The following is an 18,965-nucleotide window of genomic DNA, read 5'->3' as shown; positions in this document are numbered from 1 at the left end:
GGGTCTTCTCGGTAACCTGCTCCGACTGCGTACCCACAGTTCCGGCATGCAGCGACCGGAGGCGTTCGGGCGTTCATCGGCAAATTGTGGGGCTGCCTCTGAATGCCAAGCATCAGAAGAACCTGATCTGTCAGGTCGACAGGTGCACATAGCGTCTCTGGCGATAATTTAGAGATCAGCCACTCTGCTATATTGGGCATGACTGCGTACGCCCTGTATGATTCTGATCTTGCTTCAGTAAGGGGAAGGGATACCAATGGCTGTAATTGGGGCTGCGAGACTGATGCAACTGCTTCGGGGAGAGCGTCCGCGGCTCTCGACAAAGAGCTTGAGTGGCGTGATGCTCAGCGAGCCAATTTCACTGAAGGACATGAGAAATGAGAGCCTCAGCATGGTATCATGTCATTTCCCATGCTTTGATGATACTCTTCCAGTAAGGCATTGTCTGCTCTCTCTTTGGACACACTGGGATGAACACTGAACGGGTGTGCACCACGAGTCGGAATCTATACACGTAATGGAACATCTCAGCCAAGCGGATCAGCTGCTACTTAATGAGAATATTACTGGCGTGTGACCAGCGGGCTGGATGCTGGATCCCAAAGCGGTTCGTATAGCTTTCCTAACCTGTACCAGTTGCCCGGGTTTCTGCTCAACTCAAGCCGTGTGTATGTTAACATGCAGGCCCTTCCCTTAACCTGTTCCAGGCCCACAATTGCAGTCGCCGGTGTCTAGACCACGATCTGTTCGAGATTGAAGACCTCTGATGCACGTTGATGCAGAAGGGAAAAAAGTAGTACGCAAGCCTCTCAGAAGGACTCCACATCCACCGGGCCCACCATTATGCCGATTTCTTCTAGTCCAGTTGTTCCGCTGCGGCTGAGCAGAGCCCCTTTTGGGTATGAAGGACGGCCTATAGCAGACAAGCCTTATGGGATGCCTCCTGCTTCTCTGGTAGAGCATCACATAGATCAAGGACCAGTGTAAGACGTGCGTGTACTGAAGACTGAGGAAGAGGACCTTGGTGCTGGCAATGTACAGCCCGGCAGTCAGAGGTCAGCGATAGCAACTTGGAAATATGGATCATCTGGAATCTCTGTCCATGCCTATCAGACGAGACACGAGAAGCGAACCAAGGCATAAGGAACGGTGGCATCTGCCCGGCAATTCCGACCTGGAGTTGAAAGGTTCCAGAATAACGGCAGCATTAACAAGCCGGCACATATGCGCACGCCCAAAAGTCTTGCACTGAGGACCCTCCCTTTTGACAGCACCTGCTGCATCTGGCCGATCGCCAGAGCATGAAGTGCCAAAGCTTAGACCTCACTGGCGCTGGTGGGTGCAGGGAATGCTACGAAGCTTCTTGGTCGGGGAAAAAGAGCACGTTTGCCCTTGTCCTTGTCTGGGCACGGAATATTCTCTGGAACCTGCAGGACACGGATGGGCATACGAGGAGCCTGCGGATCTCACTCTTTACGCGACGATTAACCGACGATCTTGTGCATAGGCACGTGCGACGTCTCCCCAAGTGTTTTGGGGGTTGCCGTCGAGAGTGCTCTAGATAACCCGAATGAATGCCACAAGCCGGTATCTTCACTTGATGGTCTGCCGTGGCTCCCCCCTCTCGCGGTCAGCATGGATCCTGGCCAGGACTCATGGACCCACAGAGCTGGCCAAGACCGCCTCGCCAAGGTCCAAGATGTGTTAATCAAATTGGTTTCCCTAGAGCGGGCCCCGAAGGGAATCGGTCGTTTCGACGATGGACTAAGCTGATCAGAAATATCCGCTTGCTTGGAAGAAAGGACCGGGCGGGTACTGAAGGACGACAAGAACTGTAATAAAGGTTCGGATCAACAAGCGTTTCTCGGCGCCCAGGAATTGACAATTGTTACGGGGGTAGTGTCGGCAAGCGATGGAAAAAGTGCCGTCGCCGTGTCCCACTGCTTGCCCAGACCAGGTGACATGCGGCTCGATAGCCGGTGGAACAAAGTGTGATAATATAGCCTTGGGAGTGCGATATGCCGGGCCAAACAGCGGCGGCGTGCGACTGGTCACAGAAGCTTTTATGACTTGGCCTCGAGATATTGAATCGGCCGCTGGGATGCTGACAAGGCCGCCAAGGTTTGATGAACTAACAGTCAACGGGATGTTCAGGCGCAGAGCGGGCAGGACGACATTGAAACAACCAAGACGTGGCGATGGTACAGTGACCCTCAAGAGTGAAATGACAAGCCAAAACACAAGCAATTAAGCATCTCGTACCCGAAAGCCGCAGGCCCAGGGTAGACTTGGCTCGTCGGGATGATGACGAGCACGCCCAATTTCGGGGATAGCTTCTGAGTGTGGTCTTGGACAGCGACACAGCCTAAGCAGACCCTCGGCTCGTTGGCTCGCTTGCTGGGCTGCTGGCGAGACTCACATGCGAGATGGGCTGGTCAGGAGAAGGCCTGGACCTCTGGAGGTGAGGCTGACCGTCGCGCTGTTGACTTACAACAAAGTTTCCGGATCCGGCCCTGCGCGAGAGCGGATGAATGGGCCGTGGAACTTCGTCCGAAAAATGTCTTGGCCTCACCAATGTAAGGGGTATAGGGGCGAGGGGGGTGGTCGAGCAAGTTCCAGGCAAGGGTGACGGTGGAGAAGGGAGCTGGAGGGACTACACTACCTGCCTACTGTGGTAGGTACCTAGCAGCACCTAGTGACGAAGAAGACACAATCGAAGAGGCGTGAAGAGGAGCACACCGTGCAGAGGCGCATAGAAGCAGAGAAGACGTCAGTCCAGCTGGTGCAGAACTTGGTGCAATACGTATTGATCCTCTGACAGCGCTAGGCCAAGGACGGCTAGGCGCCTCCCGGGACGCCCTGTCCTGAAACCTGTCTTGCCCGTCCCTGAGACACTTGCCCGCTCCACTCCGTTCCGTAACAGCAGCCGCAACTCGACCTCACCTCAACTCGCCCGCCATTTGGGCACGGCAAGCAACGCGCTTGCCTGCGCCTGCTTGTGCCAGCCTGGCCCTGCCCTGCGCTGCCCTGCCCCACTCCAATCCTCGTCGCTTCACTTCACCTCACGTCCGTCCGCCCCCCGTGCTGTGCTGCCCTGTGTTTGAGGAGCACCGCGCCCTCCCACCTCGACCACCGGCGGCTATCAGTGCGTTGCCCACCCACCCCTACCTAGTAGCTACCGTCCGGTATGCGCGCCCACGACTGAAGCATCACCCGCAGTCACAGGAGCGCCATGTTTGCTCGTGTTTATGCCCATGTGCCCATGTGGGTGTGTGGGTGTGTGTGAGTGTGTAGGCTTGGGCGTCGTCCGTCTGACGTTCCAGGGACCATTGCATGGCATCGCATCGCGTCCCATCGCATCGCAGCATCCCATCGCAGCGCATCAGCTCCAGCTTCAGCTTCGACACGTGCTGTGTGATATTGTGCCTGCTATGCTGTGTGTTATGGCCTCGCCTGACCAGAACAGCAGTCGCAGTCAGTTGCTGCCGCATTGCCGCCACATGCCCCCTTGACGGACCTTGCCACCTATTACATGCTGCTTGCTATGTCTAACTTGCTACAAGTCTGCTACCGAACCGAGGTTTTCGACTCAGCGCGACCACTCTGCGCAAATGGTACGCCTAACTCGATCTGGATGTCCAGCGCGGCGCGGCAGCGGCTTCGCTCCATCCGTTGCGTCTCGGGCATGTGGGCGCGCCCTCGAACAAGCCTGCCTGGCCTGTGCTGTGCTGTGCTGTGCTGTGCTGTGCTGTGCACCGCCCAGGTAGTACAATCCACAGCACAAGTATCCTCTCTGTCCTCGACGTCCAGCTGTTTGGCCCACAGCGGCTGAACCAGAGGCTCAGCCAAGGCAGCCCTGGCCGTGGGCTGGCGGCAGATCCATCGTGGTGGGTGCTACCCACTTGCTCCCAGAGAGAGATCTCGCCGATGGGTGGGAATGGCGTCAGCCTCTCCCGTCAGATAGATTCGCTTCGTCGGTCCTCTCTTGGTTCGTCTTGCACTGGCCCCGGGTCAATGCACAAAGCCCGCCATCGACAACCCCTGAGGATCCATCCGTGAGGCTCGTTTGGGATCTCCCCCAAAGCGTAAGGCCCCAAACCCTCTTGCAGGACAATCCCTCCCTCGAGTCAGGCCGCCCATCCCTGGGTCTTTCGGCTCATTCGTCCATCCCCGAGCCCCCTCCCGCTGCTGCCCTTGCATCGCCCACGCGGCGGGTAAATCTATCCCTCCCTTCCCCAGTCTGATACCCTTCTGTCACCAAGCTTCTCTGTCTTGGAAGTCTCACTTCTATCCAGCCTGCACACTCTCTCCACCTTTCCTTTCTTCTCCAGGGCTGGCCTCTGTCACTTTCTTTACACCCTTCCCAGCGCTTCTCGGACGCCTCCCCTTTCACTCGCCTACATGTCCTCGTGACGATTGACTAATCTACGAATTCCCTTCATTTTCTTGCTGACTTGCTATCACGACGCCGGCGTTGGGAAAAGTTGACATGGTCGCTTGAACACGCCTGGGCACGCTTGAGCACGCTTGAGCACATGGGCTGTGCCATAACCGCATAGGGGATCGCCAGCGGTGACGGTCAGGATGCTAAAAGTGGACGAAATGGCCCCCGTAATGGATATACGACAGGAAGACAAGGAAGTCCGAGCAGGTCTGCGGCGGAAATACTTGCGGCAGCGACTGGCGCGGATCGACACCCCGCAGAGAGATCCACGACGTGACCTCACCGTGGTAACCAGTGGACGGAATCTTCGCAGGCAGGATGTGGTCGAAGTCGAGGACGAGGACGACAGTGACGAGGAGGAGGCAGGGAAAGCTCGTGAAGGCACCAAGAACAGGCAGGGCAAGGATTCGGACTCCGACGACGACGACGACGAGCATCACAATAAACAGCCTGTGGCGACACTCGCACTGCCTCCGCCGGACTCTCCCTCGCCGACCGTACAGTCGTTCCCTCCTCTGCAGCTGGCGCCCTCAACCTCCACGTCTTTGATGGCTCCTGCAACCCACACAACGCCCGCGACGCCGCCTACTCCAACCTTTCCAGTTCTCCCGCCGCCACCTCCAGCCGTTATCACTATGCCGCCGACCACTGTTGTAATGACTTCCACTATTGTGGCCACGCCAAAACCGTCCGCCAACGCCCCTGTCGTCAACAACCCTCAAGTCGAACCTCCGCCCTGGACAACGTCTTCGTCGATCTCCCTGATGACTACTCAGCCGCTCTCGCTCGTGTCGTCGATCTCGGTCAGCTCCCAGCCCAGGAAAGGAGTTGGAAACCCGGAAACAATATCGTCTCCAACCTCCTCGCCAACGTCCACCGAGACTTCCACCCAGACTACACCATTCGCCTTCGAGAAGAGTACGCCCACACCAACCGTCTCTCTCGAAGATGTGAAATATGGCAACGACGGCGGCCGTGATCGGGATCAGGGGCCGCCTCCGCGAGGACTGGACACCACTGCTGAGCACGCACTCATCTCAGCGGGATCGATTGGTAAGTTTGATGCCCGGATTGCGACATCTAAACGACCTCTTCCTGGCTAACATGTAACTAGGTGGGTTCATCATCGTCTGCTTTATTTGCTGGATGGCATGGCGCATGGTCAAAAAGTCCAAGGCCAAGGATAATGGCTCCTACGGCAATCAGCCGCCACCGAACCAGCTCCTCGCCAAGGTCCCATACTTTGGTCGCGGGCAGCGAGTTTGGCAAGAGATGGATGACGGCCCAAATGATATGCGCAGTGCACCACCACATTACGAGAAGACCAACTCAATGGGACAAATCTCGGAGATCTACTCCATGTATGACCCGAGGTCGCAGACGCAGTCGATGGCAAAGCAAGGGCCACTGGTATTGCCTCAGCTGCAAACCAACTTCTCCCCTTCCAGCAACTTCAACAACAACCCATTCTCTGCGACATCTGGTTCCATGCAGAATCCCCGAAGTGCTTCGAGTCCATTGCACATGCAGACAGCCTCGCCTCAGTCCCAAATGAGCCAGCAGCCCCTCGCAAATATGCCCCCGCAGCTTCAACCAGGTTTCTCCCCGGCCAGCAACTTCAATCCATTCATGGGAAACCCATCCGCAGATGGATCCAACACTATGAGCCCGAATGGCACACTCCAGTATGGGTCATTGCAGACTACCGGAACAATGCAGAGTGTTGGAACCACACAAGCAATGGGAACGATGCAGACGGTTGCGTCGACCACTACGGATCGGTCGCGTATGCAAGATCCGTTCTTCAACCAGTCTGAGCTCGCCCGACAACCCTCTGACGCGTACGACCCGAACAGACGTCAAGTTTACCGCGCGTCGGAGCTGTCGTCCTTGTCCTCAGGTTTTGGCGACGAAGACATCATCGTTCCTGCTCCCGCCGCCACGCGGCAGCCCGGTGTTCCAGGCGCTTCCCGTCTCAGCTACCAGCAAACACCCAGCGTCAGCCGGAAGAACAGTGTCGCCAATGTCAGCGAGGCTGGAAACAGCAACCGCGATACAGTTTACACTACGACAAGCGAGGACATGCCTCCAAGGTTTAGAACTGTCAACAGCTGGGTGAACCAACAGACGGGACGGGTCCGTAGGGCCGAGCAGAGGGCCAACGAAGACATCCCGCCCGTGCCTACGATGCCGGCGGAGGAGAGATACACAATGATGATGGATGACGAGGAGCCCAGGCGACCAGATACGGCTGCGGCCCCTGTACCAGACCTCCCTGCAGAGTTCAAAGAGACGAAGCCATGAGGAACACATGGCAAGCCGTGGCTTCTCATGCGAGCCTTGAGCCCATGGCAATATCATCGCTGATCACTGCTTTTTGGATATGACTCGCGGCTGATATGAAGATACCAGAGGCCCTTTGAAGAGCTTCACTATATTTTTCTATGATAGTACTACCTACTCACTGTACATATCTGCCTTGATGGATTCACGATTACATCTCACTCTGTTGCTACCACCCCGCTTCAGCCCCAGCCTGGTGCTGTGACTGGATACCGGAGAGGTTCACGACAGGTGAGTTGCGGATTCATCTTCTGTATACATACGATATGAGAATGCGCCTCAATAGATGAGGGAAGTTGGAATCATGGCATGTCGGCGAGCAAGGTGTTCTGGAATTTCGCAGGGCCAACTAAAAAGGAGGGGCAGGGGGGTGGAAGCGCGCCAAGCAGGTGAAATACATAACTCAAATAGTAATTTGGAAATGAAACATGATGAAATAGTGGTGTATTCTCGTGCACATCGTGCGGCCGCTATGCCACCAAATTGACGTCCTGTAGCATTCGGTTCAACATCGAGGCCTCGCGAGAGCCCGAAGAGGGCGTCGGTGGAAGGGCTGAAACCCAATGGCAACGGCCGAATGAACGCGTAGAGGTGGTTGCGAGTTGAGCGGCGGTGTATTATAGCATTTGGAATCACAGCCCCAGCTTCACCAGGGGGTACGACATTCTGGGCTCAGAGTGATGGCTGAGCCTCAGCGTGCCAGCTAACACAACAATAAGCGTGATACAGAGGCATGAAGAGACTAGCCGCTGATCGTCAACCGTCCCTGTGGACGACATGCGGAGTGTAGGATGAAATTGGAAAGACAGCCGTCAGTGACATGGGGGATTTTGCTTCTCCGCAGAGAAGCAACACATAATTGTTGACCGTTTCGAAAAAGAAGGCTCGTGTTGGACAAAGGCAGGGGGAAACTCGCCTCCCACACAAAAGCGTATGCTTTTTCTCCCTGCCTCCTCCACCCACGAACTACGCCCCGTCCAATCCCCAGCGCCCACCGAGCCTTAGCCCGTCCGCATCGTGAGTTGTCAAAAGCCACCCCCCGTCAAAGCAATTTATTTTTCCCTGACTTTCCGGGCTTCCCCGCCTCGCCATTGCTCCCAGCGCATTTCTCCATCAGAAACTTCGCACACCTTGCTTGAGCAGGGTCCGCGGGGAGGGCGGGGAGTTGTGATGAGTCGGTTTCTCACCCCCTTCAGTTCTTGTCGGCGCGGCGAGAGCTCCCATCCGCGATGACGACAGCAGACTTCTTGCCGCCGTGCTTCTCCTTGCCCTTGTCCTTGTCCTTGCCCTTGGACGATGGTGACGGCGACGAGCAGAGGGAGGAGGCCTCCGCGCCCGAGAAGCCCCCGCCCACCACGAGCGGCATCCCCTTGCTCGCAGAGGACAAAGTCGAGGAGGAGGAAGAGGCCTTCTTGTCGCCCCTGTCGGGCCCCCTCTCCCTCTCTCTGTCCCTGCGATCGGACCTCCTCCCCTCGTCCCTCCTGACGCTGGAGCTGTGGTGCCTGCCGCTCCGGTGCCCATGGCCGTGGCCCCTCGTCGGCGGGGTGGCGACGGCGCCGCAGCCGCCGACCCCGACGGCCTCGCCCTCCTTCAGCAGCCGCACCTGCAGCTTCCTCCCCTTGAAGTCGACCCCGTGCAGCCTGACCACCATCCTCCGGGCGAGGTCCGCGCTGCGGAAGTGCGCGAGGGCGTAGCCGCGCGGGCTGCCCTCCTTGTCGAGCGGCACCTCCACGAGGTTGATCATAGACGCCTCGCGGCCTGCCGCCTCGCAAATCATCCTGCGGACCTGCTCCTCCGAGGCGCGGCGCGAAAGCTCGCGTATGTGGATGCCGCGCTGCTCGGTGAAGACGACGCCGCCGCTCGTTGCCGCGGCCCCGCCCATTGTCATGTCGGCCATCTGGTTGGTGAGGACTGCCATGCTGTGCGGTGGAGGAGGTGGCGGCGGCGGGTAGTATTCGCTGTAGGGCTGAATCGGTTGCACCGCGTACGAGGCCGACTGGTTGTACAACGCTGGCTGTCGATCCGGTGCGGCCTGATAGCCGTAGAAGGGTTGCTGAGCTTCCACGCCCGAGCCGTAGTAGCCGTACGTCGTCGTCGGCACGCTCGGCTGCGGGTAGGCCGCCGTGAGGACATCGCAGCTCGGCATCATGGCGCCGTGTGAAAACGAGGCGCCAGGGCTTGTCATGTAGCTGGACGGCGACATGGGCATGGAGAAGCTTCCACCGTCCTGTACAAAACACGTTGGCATCAGCGCCTGAGCAGCCGGCACATGAAAGTGGCAGTGGTTCTGCAAAGGGCCATGATCGTTTTGTGGGAGTGAATGCAAATGGTACAAAGACGCGGGTAGATCCAAACGCACCTGACCGTACGCCGAGCTTGCCGTGGACGTGGGAGAAGAGATCCCAATCGTGCTCGGATAGGACACTGGGCCTCCTGCAAACAGCGAAGTTTCAGACGCGGACTCGACAGCTGATTTCGGGCTGCTGCTGGCTGGGCGGTTGGCTGGTCCGCCTGCGCTCAAATCACGTACTTTGAGTGGCCTGTCCGCGTTCCTGTCGTCCGCTATGACGGCCCGGCCCTTGAACTCTTTGCCATTCAGTAGCTCTGCGATCCCCCTGTTGTCAGACGCGGTGAAAGTCACGAGATCGTGCATGTCGTCTCGTACAAATGAGAGGGGGTTACCGTACCAAACGCTGCCCTGAAATGCTCAAACCCCTTCACTCTGACCCATCCAGATGTACTCTTCGGGAAGATTTCCACGTGGTCTACCGCGCAAACTTGTCTCACATGATCCTTTACTTCCTGCCATGATACGTTGAATGGAAGCTGAAAGGTTCCGGTCAGCGCACCCTTCTCGGCCGAGTTGCTATATGTCGACTTCTCAATAGTCTCTGAAGGTCTCACACACGTTTGATATTGGGATATAGTAAGTGCCCGTTTGATTTCCTGGTGGAACCACATCTCTGGGTATTTCGTAGTCTGGAACTGTCATAGCTGCTGTCTCGGGATGCCACAGGGCGAATCACTCAGATGGCAGCGAGAGACCTTGAGGAAGGACGCACAAAAGGCAGGCAACCGGTGGTACAATAGTAATAGCTGGAAGCAATTCAGCCAACGAAAAGGTAGCACACAATGGAGACTATATGTCTGTGATGCAGGCAGGAATCGTGCGTCTTCTGGCCCCAGAGCAGACCTGGGGGGAGATGAAGGGGTATCCATGTTTATATTCACATAATACCATGCAATCAACTTCACCAAGGCGACCCCAGATTGAGCACGCATGCAGTAGGGCACAGTCTGCGGCTCAACCTGTCAACATTCGACTCTGCCGTGAGTTCTTGCGCCCAGTCGTGTCATCTCCCGAGCTATGGCTATCTCGGCTACTGCCTCGTGCATCTGCGTGGCACCCAGGCGCAGCCAGCAGGTAGTATTTGATGTGCTGTTTGCCTGTGCTTCTGGATGTAAGGATAGGGGCACCCAGAGGCATGTCATCCAGACCATTGGCTCCGGATGCCCTCTCCGGCATCCGGGCTTGATACTATGGGCTCGAAGATCGGGCCGGCGGCCAAACGTCCAGGCAGGTCACAGCCCGGACGCATGGTCGCTGCAGGCGCGACCGCCACTTGAAGGGTCTGGTTTGCCGGAATGCAGCCATAATTTCACGGAGCAAACAATGTGGAGGACTTTTCCTCGCCTGCATTTCGCGTATGTATCAGACATGGATGCAGGCGCGGCGTAGCGTCTGAGTTGTTCCTGAACCTGGTTTCCGGATTCCCTTTACTGTGGTAGACGTTTGCGTAGGCGGCTCAATGTGGGGGGATGGGACAATGGCAAAGGCCCTTGCCATCCCCCATCTCCTCACGGGCAGCATCTGCGGGCATGAGCGATTGTGGCCAATCGAATGCGGTAGCTGTTCCAGATGCAAGCCACGACACCAGTGACAGCTGACAGCTCGTGTCTCGGATTGGAGCGTCCTCGCTGCTGTAGTCCTTGTGTAGCACGGCCGGTAAGAAAAGGACTGTCTCATTCGTTCTTGGTAGATGGGACACCTGGCATTTGATTTGACCGGCTTCCTGGACAGGATGCAGTTTGCTAATTTTGCGACTGGATACAGACCCGGTAGGGCTGTCAGAGGGTCGAGGTTGTCTGCCCTTTTGGAACAGATGATGCAGGACGGCCTCCCTCGTCACCCCAGCGAAGCTCAGTACGAGACGCCGGAGAAACACAGCTGGTGGTTGTACCAATCCGTCGCCTCCGGCCTGTCATATGCGCCCAGTATCCTGCATACAACCGAGATCCAATGGATGCTAGTGAGTGGGTCCCGCGTTGTTACGGCTGAGCAGCATGTCTGAGATGCATGCTTGATCATTGGGAGAAAAAATAACGTCGAATGGCTGAGTACAGAATCTGGTGGCTTGCGGTTTGCTTTTTTTTGGAGCTAGGAATTCGTTCAGATATCCGCGGACGAGCTAGACCATTTGGAGAACAACCGAGATATTGAAGCCGACCTGCAGGTATTATTTTTGTACTCGAATCAGTAGAGCGACGGACAAGTTCGGAGTGCCAGGTCCGAGGCAGGTGATCGCGTTACGGTCTATCGCGTTGAGGTGTACGGGCTGGTTGAGACAACTATCTGAGACCGCATCGTGATCACGTTCTTTTGAAACAGAAGGTGTCATCAAGCTCGCTGATTTCCCCTTCAGACGAATTGTCAATGTGTGCAGCTGTGACACGTGGAGAATTCCCGTTCAGCAGTCCACTTTGCTGGTCGCCAGCAATCCATGGGAGGGATTCGTCATCGTCATCCGCCAGAGAAGCCAGCATGTATTGGCTGCTGTCCGAAGCAAACAAAGCGCCTGGCTCCAGCCCGTCAATTTGTAGCCAGACGACCTGCACTTTGCCGTTTGAGAGTTGGCCAGCGAAGTCGATCGGTCTTGGGCCCTCGGACAGAGGATCCCACGTGAAAGCCAGCGAGTTATGCGAGTCGCCTTCGCAACTCACGAGCAAGGTCTCACGAATGGCAGGGTGCCACGAAAGCCTCGACACGCTCGCATGGAATAGCAGGACCGCCCGGAGCTCAGCAGCCTCGATATCCCAGACCCATAGGGTGCCTGGCGATTCTTCGAGTTTTGTGGCGAGGAGAGTCGACGACGGGTCAAAAACAGCCAGGGCACAACCGCTACTTCCAGACTGTCCGGCGGGAGGGAAAATGGTCTGCGGAGCGCGGACAAAATGGTGGCCAGCAGCGCTGACCTGCTCCTGCCAAACCTGCTAGACTCAGCATCAACAGCACGGGGGGTCGGGGGCGGTCTGCAGCTCAACGTCTCGTACCTGGAGGGTATCTGTGGGTGCTATGCTATTGGGGTGCTGCAGCCGCAGGGATTCAATGACGGATGCCATGTCGAGAATGCATATGCGCCTGCTGGAATCCCCGATGGCCAGACGCCGGGCATCTGCAGAGAACTCCAAGAGCTTGACGCCGGGGCCAAGTCTTAGATCGCTGTCAGCCGCTACAAGGGGCTGGGGGCCAGACCAGGTCTTGAGCAGGTTGCCATCAGAAGAGTAGAACAAGACTTTATGGCCGTGGGCCGGAGCCTCCCACGTCACGAGCCAGTGGCCATCTGGGTCCCAGATCAAGCCCTGGGCATCGACCGTGTCCGGAAACCAGGACCTCTGTGCTTGAATAGTGGTAGGGTCGTGTATGCTTATCATGTCCTTGCCTGACAGGCGTGTCAGAATGGCCAGGTGGCCGGTCCGTGGCCGGAAGCAGAAGCCCCTGCAGCAGGCGGATGGGGTGGCGTGGAATTTGGGGTTGGCTACTTCGACTGCTTTTGAGGAGCGCAGGTCGAAGATGGCAAACCTGAGTCCGAGAGAGGCGCAGAGACAGATCTGGTAGTCGGATGCGCCAAAGCCGACCAAGACTGGTTTTGCTGCAGGGGGCAGGGGGTTGCGTATGGTTGCATGGAAGTCATCCTCAGCGACGGAAAAGACATGTATCTGGTGGGCTGAGGCGACCAGAAGCAGCTTCGAGGACGGAGACCACTGGAGAGACGTCACGGGGCCAGAGAAGTCGCGTGGCAACTCGATGTCTCTGATGGTATGCAGGGACTCAACGGCTCGGACGTGTAAGGAAGAGGCAGACAGCGTTGCCACGAATTGCCCATTGGGACTTGGCGCGCAATGGGGTGAAGCTATTGCCGACGATCAGCGTCGTCTGGCTGGTGGACTGCGCGATGAGGTGCACTTGTGGGTCTGTCTCGATATCGCGACGCATCGTAGCCCGCTTTGGTGGAAGGGAGGGAGGGTGCGAGGAGCGGTGATCTCACCCTGGAAGCTGTCTGAGAAGCGCATGTTGACTGGGGGCAAGACAGACTGACAGCCTGCCTGCCTGCCTGCCTGCCTGCCTGACTGACTGACTGAAGATGGTGACGATGACTTTTCGATGTAGAAGTGAGGTGAAGGACTGACTTGCAGCACACTCGCTAAAGCAGGTGATATATCATATCATTGCTTGATCCTCGACTCGACATGTACGCAATGTGCGACCCGTCGCGTATCGAGCTGATCGTGCTTGCGGCAAGCGAGCGATGATTGAGTGAGTGACCGACCCAATCGAGCCGTGTGGTAGTGCGGTGTCAAGGAAGACCAGGATTATGCTGTACACCACCAATATCGGCGATTGCGAGCTCCAAGTTAGACTCTTGTGGAATCCCACAGCACCCAGCAAACAGCAGAGAAGCGCCTGGGGTGATCAAACACGACTAGACGCGTTTTGTTGTAAGCGCACCAAAGCCATGCCCTGCACCGGGCGGCCCTGGATAGCCACCCTAGTTGCCTGGGTCAGAAGAACCGTATGGCATTCCTTGGCAGGCTCGTAGATGGCAGCTGGTGGGCAGCTGGGCAGGCAGTTTCGCCAACGTCCAACCAAACGTTGACCGTTAGCAAGCCACGCACGTCCCCGTCCTGTCCTGCCGTCATAACTCCGTTAATGACCAGCTACCGGACCAGCCGGTCAACGGCCATGGACCGGCACCCGGCACTTCTCCTCTTCGGTACACTACAACCTCACCTCATGCAAAAGGCCATCGCCACTCGCATGCCACGATGCGCCCTTGCTGACTCACCATCACAACCGGAGCCGGAGCCAGAGCCAGAGCCAGAGCCAGAACCAGCCTGCTCTCGACCGCCTGAACAGGCGAACTGTGCTACGTGGAATCACCTATAGTATCATTGCGGCTCCATACATATTCCCGGTCTCCAGCATGCATTTCTGCGAGCAGCATCTTGAGGGCTGATTTCCAGATATGGCAATGAGACTCGGATGCACGCCGTCACCCTCCACACACAGTCGCAAACCTAGTTTCACATCTCCTCACCTTGCCTCGCATCACCTATACCACAGGCGAGCCTAGCCTTCCTTCCCGCTGTTTGCCGCCTGCTGCTTGCTAGCTGCTTGCTGCTTCTCATAGCATTCTCAAGCATCAGCAGCTGCGGCTAGGAGACAATGGCCTTGTCGATGCGCGCCGCTTCGCGGCCTCTGAGTCTGCGCCAAGGATCCCTTCTTCGTCCTCATCAGTATGGCGTCCAACCATTCGCCCCTGTGGCTACCCGGCAACCTCGATGCCAGGTGCGTGCCCGGAGGATTACGACTGCTGCCGCTGCTACACACCTAAACATGCCTGGTCAGCATGCAAGCCAGGGCCTGGACGTGCCGCCCTCGATCGCACCACCCAGCCCAGCAAAAGCACAAGCACAAGCACAAGCACAAACCCAGGATCCTACGCCGTCACCCTCACAGCCACAATCACCGCCCGCTCCCATCTCCTTCCGACGTTCCACCATCAAGGACGCCAGACCGTTCTCCGACTTCCTGACGGACACCTTCGACCGCCAACATGACTACCTCCGCATATCCCTCACAGAAAAGTGCAATTTGCGCTGCGTCTATTGTATGCCCGAGGAGGGTGTGCCACTCTCCCCTGCCCGTGAACTCCTGACCACTCCAGAGGTCGTCCTGCTTGCTTCGACGTTTGTCTCTCAGGGTGTCACCAAGATCCGCTTGACCGGCGGCGAGCCCACTGTGCGAGCTGATATCCTGCCGCTCATGCAGCAGCTCGGAGCCCTCCGCTCCCATGGCCTGCGGGAGCTGTGTGTCACCACCAACGGAATCGCCCTGCATCGCAAGCTAGAGGCCATGGTCGAAGGTGGCTTAACCGGCATCAACCTGAGCCTCGATACCCTTGACCCTTGGCAGTTCCAGATCATGACCCGGCGCAAGGGCTTCGCTGCCGTGCAGAAGAGCATCTCGCGCATCTATGAACTTAACCGCGCCGGCGCCGGCCTGCGCTTCAAGATCAACTGTGTTGTCATGCGCGGCGTCAATGACCGCGAGATCCTCGACTTTGTCGAGATGACGAGAGACAACAATGTTGAGGTCAGATTTATTGAGTATATGCCCTTTGACGGGAACAAGTGGAGCAAAGGGAAGATGCTCAGCTACTCGGAGATGCTTGACTCCATCCGCGAGCGATTCCCGTCGCTGTGCAAGGTTCAGGACCACAAGAATGACACCAGTAAAACATGGCACATTCCCGGATTCGCCGGGCGTATTGGCTTCGTGACGAGCATGACGCACAACTTCTGTGGCTCATGCAACCGCCTACGCATAACCAACGACGGGAACCTGAAGGTGTGCCTGTTCGGAAATGCTGAAGTGTCTCTGAGAGATATATTGAGGGAAGTGAACCGCGGGGAGCCCATCGATGAGGAGGCCTTCGCAAGGCTGAGAAAGCTCGCCGTGGACCGGCAGCTCCCGGCACTCACCGCGTCTGAAGAAGGCGAAAAGGCCTTGATGTTGGCCCCAAATTCTGAGGAACTGCTAAACGTTATCGGCGCGGCGGTTAAAAGGAAGAAGGCCAAGCATGCGGGCATGGGCGAACTGGAACACATGAAGAACAGACCAATGATATTAATAGGTGGGTAGTTTCTGTTGTCCCACCTGCATCATACTAGGATGATATACCCTGCACTGCATTGGGAGTTGGGCCTACGGTTGAGCTGTTCTTTCTTTAATTGGACATTTTTGGAAAATTGAAGCTTTCCGAGCCAAGCACATATGGGGACAATCGAGCTGCTGTATAGGGTTTTGGACATAGGAAGGCAGTCAAGGTTGGCATAGGTGGCTAAGTTTTATGACATATAGATGGAAAACTTTTGTCTGCTCGGAATGAGACATATTATCAAAGTCCACACGCCCGGAACCCGCCAAACATTAAACGGCAAGCCACGATACCGCTGTCACCCTTGTGGTCCTCGTATCGACCCCTCCCTCTGCACTTACCTCCAGCCAGTCCTACCGCCCGCCTATTTTCCACCACCTCAAGACTCCTACCCAAGCCCAAAGACGGCAGCAAGATCCCCCCTCGCTCTTCACCCACCAGCCCCTCGCCACCGGACGCAGATGGCCGGCCTCAACCGGATGAAGGACCAGCACCAGTACCAGCACCAGCAACGCTGACGCACCTCTCCCCCGCCGGCGCGGCGCACATGGTCTCCATCGCCCACAAGCAGCCCACCACCCGCACGGCGCGCGCCGTCTGCGCCGTGCGCTTCTCGCACCCCCTCGCGCTGCGGCTGATCCGCGAGAACGGGCACAAGAAGGGCGACGTGCTGGGCGTCGCGCGCATCGCCGGCATCATGGCGGCCAAGAGGACGCCCGACCTCATCCCGCTGTGCCACCCCGTCATGGTATCGCACGTCAGCGTCGAGCTGGAGCCCAGGGTCGGCGGGTCGGCGGGCGAAGACGGTGGTGGTGGTGCGCTGGACGTGTCCGCGACGGTGACGTGCGACGGCAAGACGGGCGTGGAGATGGAGGCCCTCACGGCCGCGTCGGCCGCGGCGCTTACCGTCTATGACATGTGCAAGGCTGTGGACAAGGGCATGCGTATTGAGGGCCTGAGGGTTGTCCTCAAGGAAGGGGGCAAAAGTGGAAGGTGGGTTGAGGGCATGAAGACGGACTGATGCGGTCGCGTAACACCTGGCCGCAGCATCGAGAGGAGCACATTCACGGAATTTCAGGGGACCTCGCCAACAGAGGGACGCTTGTTAGACAGACGGCTGATTGGTCCATCGCTTCATGAGGCCGCTGCCTTCCCTGGCTTGGCTTGTGGGTATATTCGGGTGTCCTGTACGTCGCCCTTCTTTCAGCCCACATCACACAGACTTTGGCGACGAGCCTCCAGAAGCTGAGTCACGATAGCCCGGTTTACCAGGAGACATGTATCAGCACAGCATCTGCACGCAGTTGCCGCTCTAGCCAGCGGCTTTACATTGGAACACTGGTGGGAAATAGACTGCCTGCTGTTACGTATAGAGTCCACTTTTCGGTAGGGGACTTCAAAAATGCTATCGGAGATTATTGTCTCGGTGGTCTCCAGTATTCCTACAATATCAAGGGACCATCTCGCCGCGCAGTACCCACTGACCTAGTGCACGCAAGCGGGTTAGATGTTACACTTACAGCCATCGTAAATATAATATACCCCGCCGGCTCCAATACGCAGGAGAGGACATAGTCTGACATCGTCAGGCCCGCCAGGCCGTCTGAGGCGACGTAGATTTGGATCCCGCATCGCGACATTGTGGCAAAATCCCCTTCCCCGCAAATCAAGGCGAATAGTCCCTCATCTCGACGATGACGGCCCGCCGGGCCTCGCAAAACAATGGCTCTCGCTAAGCTTACACTGCTGCTGGAACGTGCGAGCTTATGATTTTTCTCTCGTACGCCTTGTTGTCGCGAAGCGTGACCAAGATGTGGCCCCCACGCCTCCGCCCGCCCTCGTCGGTCGCCATTGCCGCTTTCGAACACCGCAAACGTATTCTCCGTGTCGTCGCATATGCCTCTAAGCGCGGCAAATAACCAGATACTGTGGGGCCCGGCTGCATAGGTTCTGGACTCACCGACTGCTGCTTCCTGACTCTTTGGGGCTTCCAGAACGTTGGCTCGTCTGGGGATCCCAGCCGCGCAGTCCTATTTCTGGGGATCTGCCGCATGCCGTGTGGTAACACATTGCTCCAGGACCCTGAGTTTTCAGACCGGCAGAACCAGTAACGAGGCTAGGGGCTGTCTGGGGCATTTCAAACGCGACACGCGAAGCTCACGATGGCATCGCCCCTGGGACCTCCTCGACCTTGTCACAGACACCGTACGGTGGGATGCGACGGGGTGCGTCTAGCCTTCAGTAATGCTGGGCCTCTGGTTGGGACGAGCGGGGTTGGGCAGCTTCAATTAAGCCCCGGTGTTGTGCTGTACTTGGAGGACATTGATCAGACGCGACGGAGCAACTTGTGAGCCATCTGGCCTTGCAGCCCGTCCACCCCCAGGCCTCCCGATGATGCGGGGGCATATGCGCGGTTACTTTGAATGTGACGATGCTGGCTCCTGGTTGCAAAATACGGCGTATCCTCAGATCGTGGGGCGCGGTGGGATCGCTGGAGACAAGAGATCAGCACCAGTCAACAAGGCGATGTGAAATGGGGATCAACACGGCGGCTGGATGGTAAGGCAATGGCTTGTCGCGACGAGGAGCGGGCATCATCGAGCTCCACCAGCTGCGGTGCAGCAGTGCATGCGGCTCATTGCAAAAAAAGACGCTCGGACTCGGCGAGCCTCCGTGCTACCCCTGATCTGGCAACTTGACGCGTGCCCTCACTGGATCTGCACGGAAAGGGTCGGCAGTCGGCCGAGTTGACGTCGAAGGCTCCCATGCAGGGAGTGGGCCGGACTTGGCCGAGAACAGGACCCCTACGACGCTAGGTGCATATTAAGGCCGCCCCAATGAGAAGGGCGCGATAAGCGTGTGAAGTCGGTAGCCAATGGCAGGGCGCTGAGTTCTTGACGTACCCAGGATGCCCCATCGAGGTGCTGATCCAGGTCCTTGGAGAGGGGAGACAGGCGCGGACAGCCTCAGCTTCCCCAGATAAGCCCGATGCGAGTCAAGAGCGCAGGAGGGCATGATGACAGCCCGGTGACGACTCGACGATACGACTCCCTGAGTTCCAGCGGTGAGGTTGAGGGGTTGCGGCCGGCGGGTGGCTGGGGGCTGGCACTGACGTGAAGCCGTCGTGGTCAGGACTCAACGTCTGCTTGGATCTCATTGCCAAACGAGAACAAACTCAA

General features: G+C 57.5%; 4 protein-coding genes across 4 annotated transcripts; 2 read left to right on the top strand and 2 right to left on the bottom strand.

Moving 5' to 3' along the window:
* Positions 1–4,584: 4,584 nt before the first annotated feature.
* Positions 4,585–6,748, top strand: INS49_006491 (uncharacterized protein; the record flags this gene model as incomplete). The annotated part of the gene is made up of 2 exons (XM_043167263.1): positions 4,585–5,497; positions 5,559–6,748. The coding sequence occupies 2 exons, from the start codon at positions 4,585–4,587 to the stop codon at positions 6,746–6,748; spliced, it is 2,103 nt and encodes a 700-aa protein (XP_043028407.1).
* A 1,231-nt stretch (positions 6,749–7,979) lies between these two features.
* On the bottom strand, positions 7,980–9,440 carry INS49_006490 (uncharacterized protein; the record flags this gene model as incomplete). The annotated part of the gene is made up of 2 exons (XM_043167262.1): positions 7,980–9,014; positions 9,318–9,440. 2 exons carry the CDS (start codon positions 9,438–9,440, stop codon positions 7,980–7,982), a joined length of 1,158 nt encoding a protein of 385 aa, XP_043028406.1.
* A 1,997-nt stretch (positions 9,441–11,437) lies between these two features.
* Positions 11,438–13,061, bottom strand: INS49_006489 (uncharacterized protein; the record flags this gene model as incomplete). Its single annotated transcript, XM_043167261.1, has 3 exons — positions 11,438–12,055; positions 12,119–12,868; positions 12,930–13,061. The coding sequence occupies 3 exons, from the start codon at positions 13,059–13,061 to the stop codon at positions 11,438–11,440; spliced, it is 1,500 nt and encodes a 499-aa protein (XP_043028405.1).
* Positions 13,062–14,462: 1,401 nt separating this feature from the next.
* INS49_006488 (uncharacterized protein) lies at positions 14,463–16,807 on the top strand (the record flags this gene model as incomplete). The annotated part of the gene is made up of 2 exons (XM_043167260.1): positions 14,463–15,766; positions 16,138–16,807. The coding sequence occupies 2 exons, from the start codon at positions 14,463–14,465 to the stop codon at positions 16,805–16,807; spliced, it is 1,974 nt and encodes a 657-aa protein (XP_043028404.1).
* Positions 16,808–18,965: the final 2,158 nt, after the last annotated feature.

The sequence above is a fragment of the Diaporthe citri genome, assembly GCF_014595645.1.
Source record: "Diaporthe citri strain NFHF-8-4 chromosome Unknown scaffold_2, whole genome shotgun sequence".
In the NCBI taxonomy this organism is placed as follows: domain Eukaryota; kingdom Fungi; phylum Ascomycota; class Sordariomycetes; order Diaporthales; family Diaporthaceae; genus Diaporthe; species Diaporthe citri.
The sequence above is the reverse complement of the archived record's forward strand: the minus strand, read 5'-3'. Positions and strand labels throughout refer to the sequence as shown.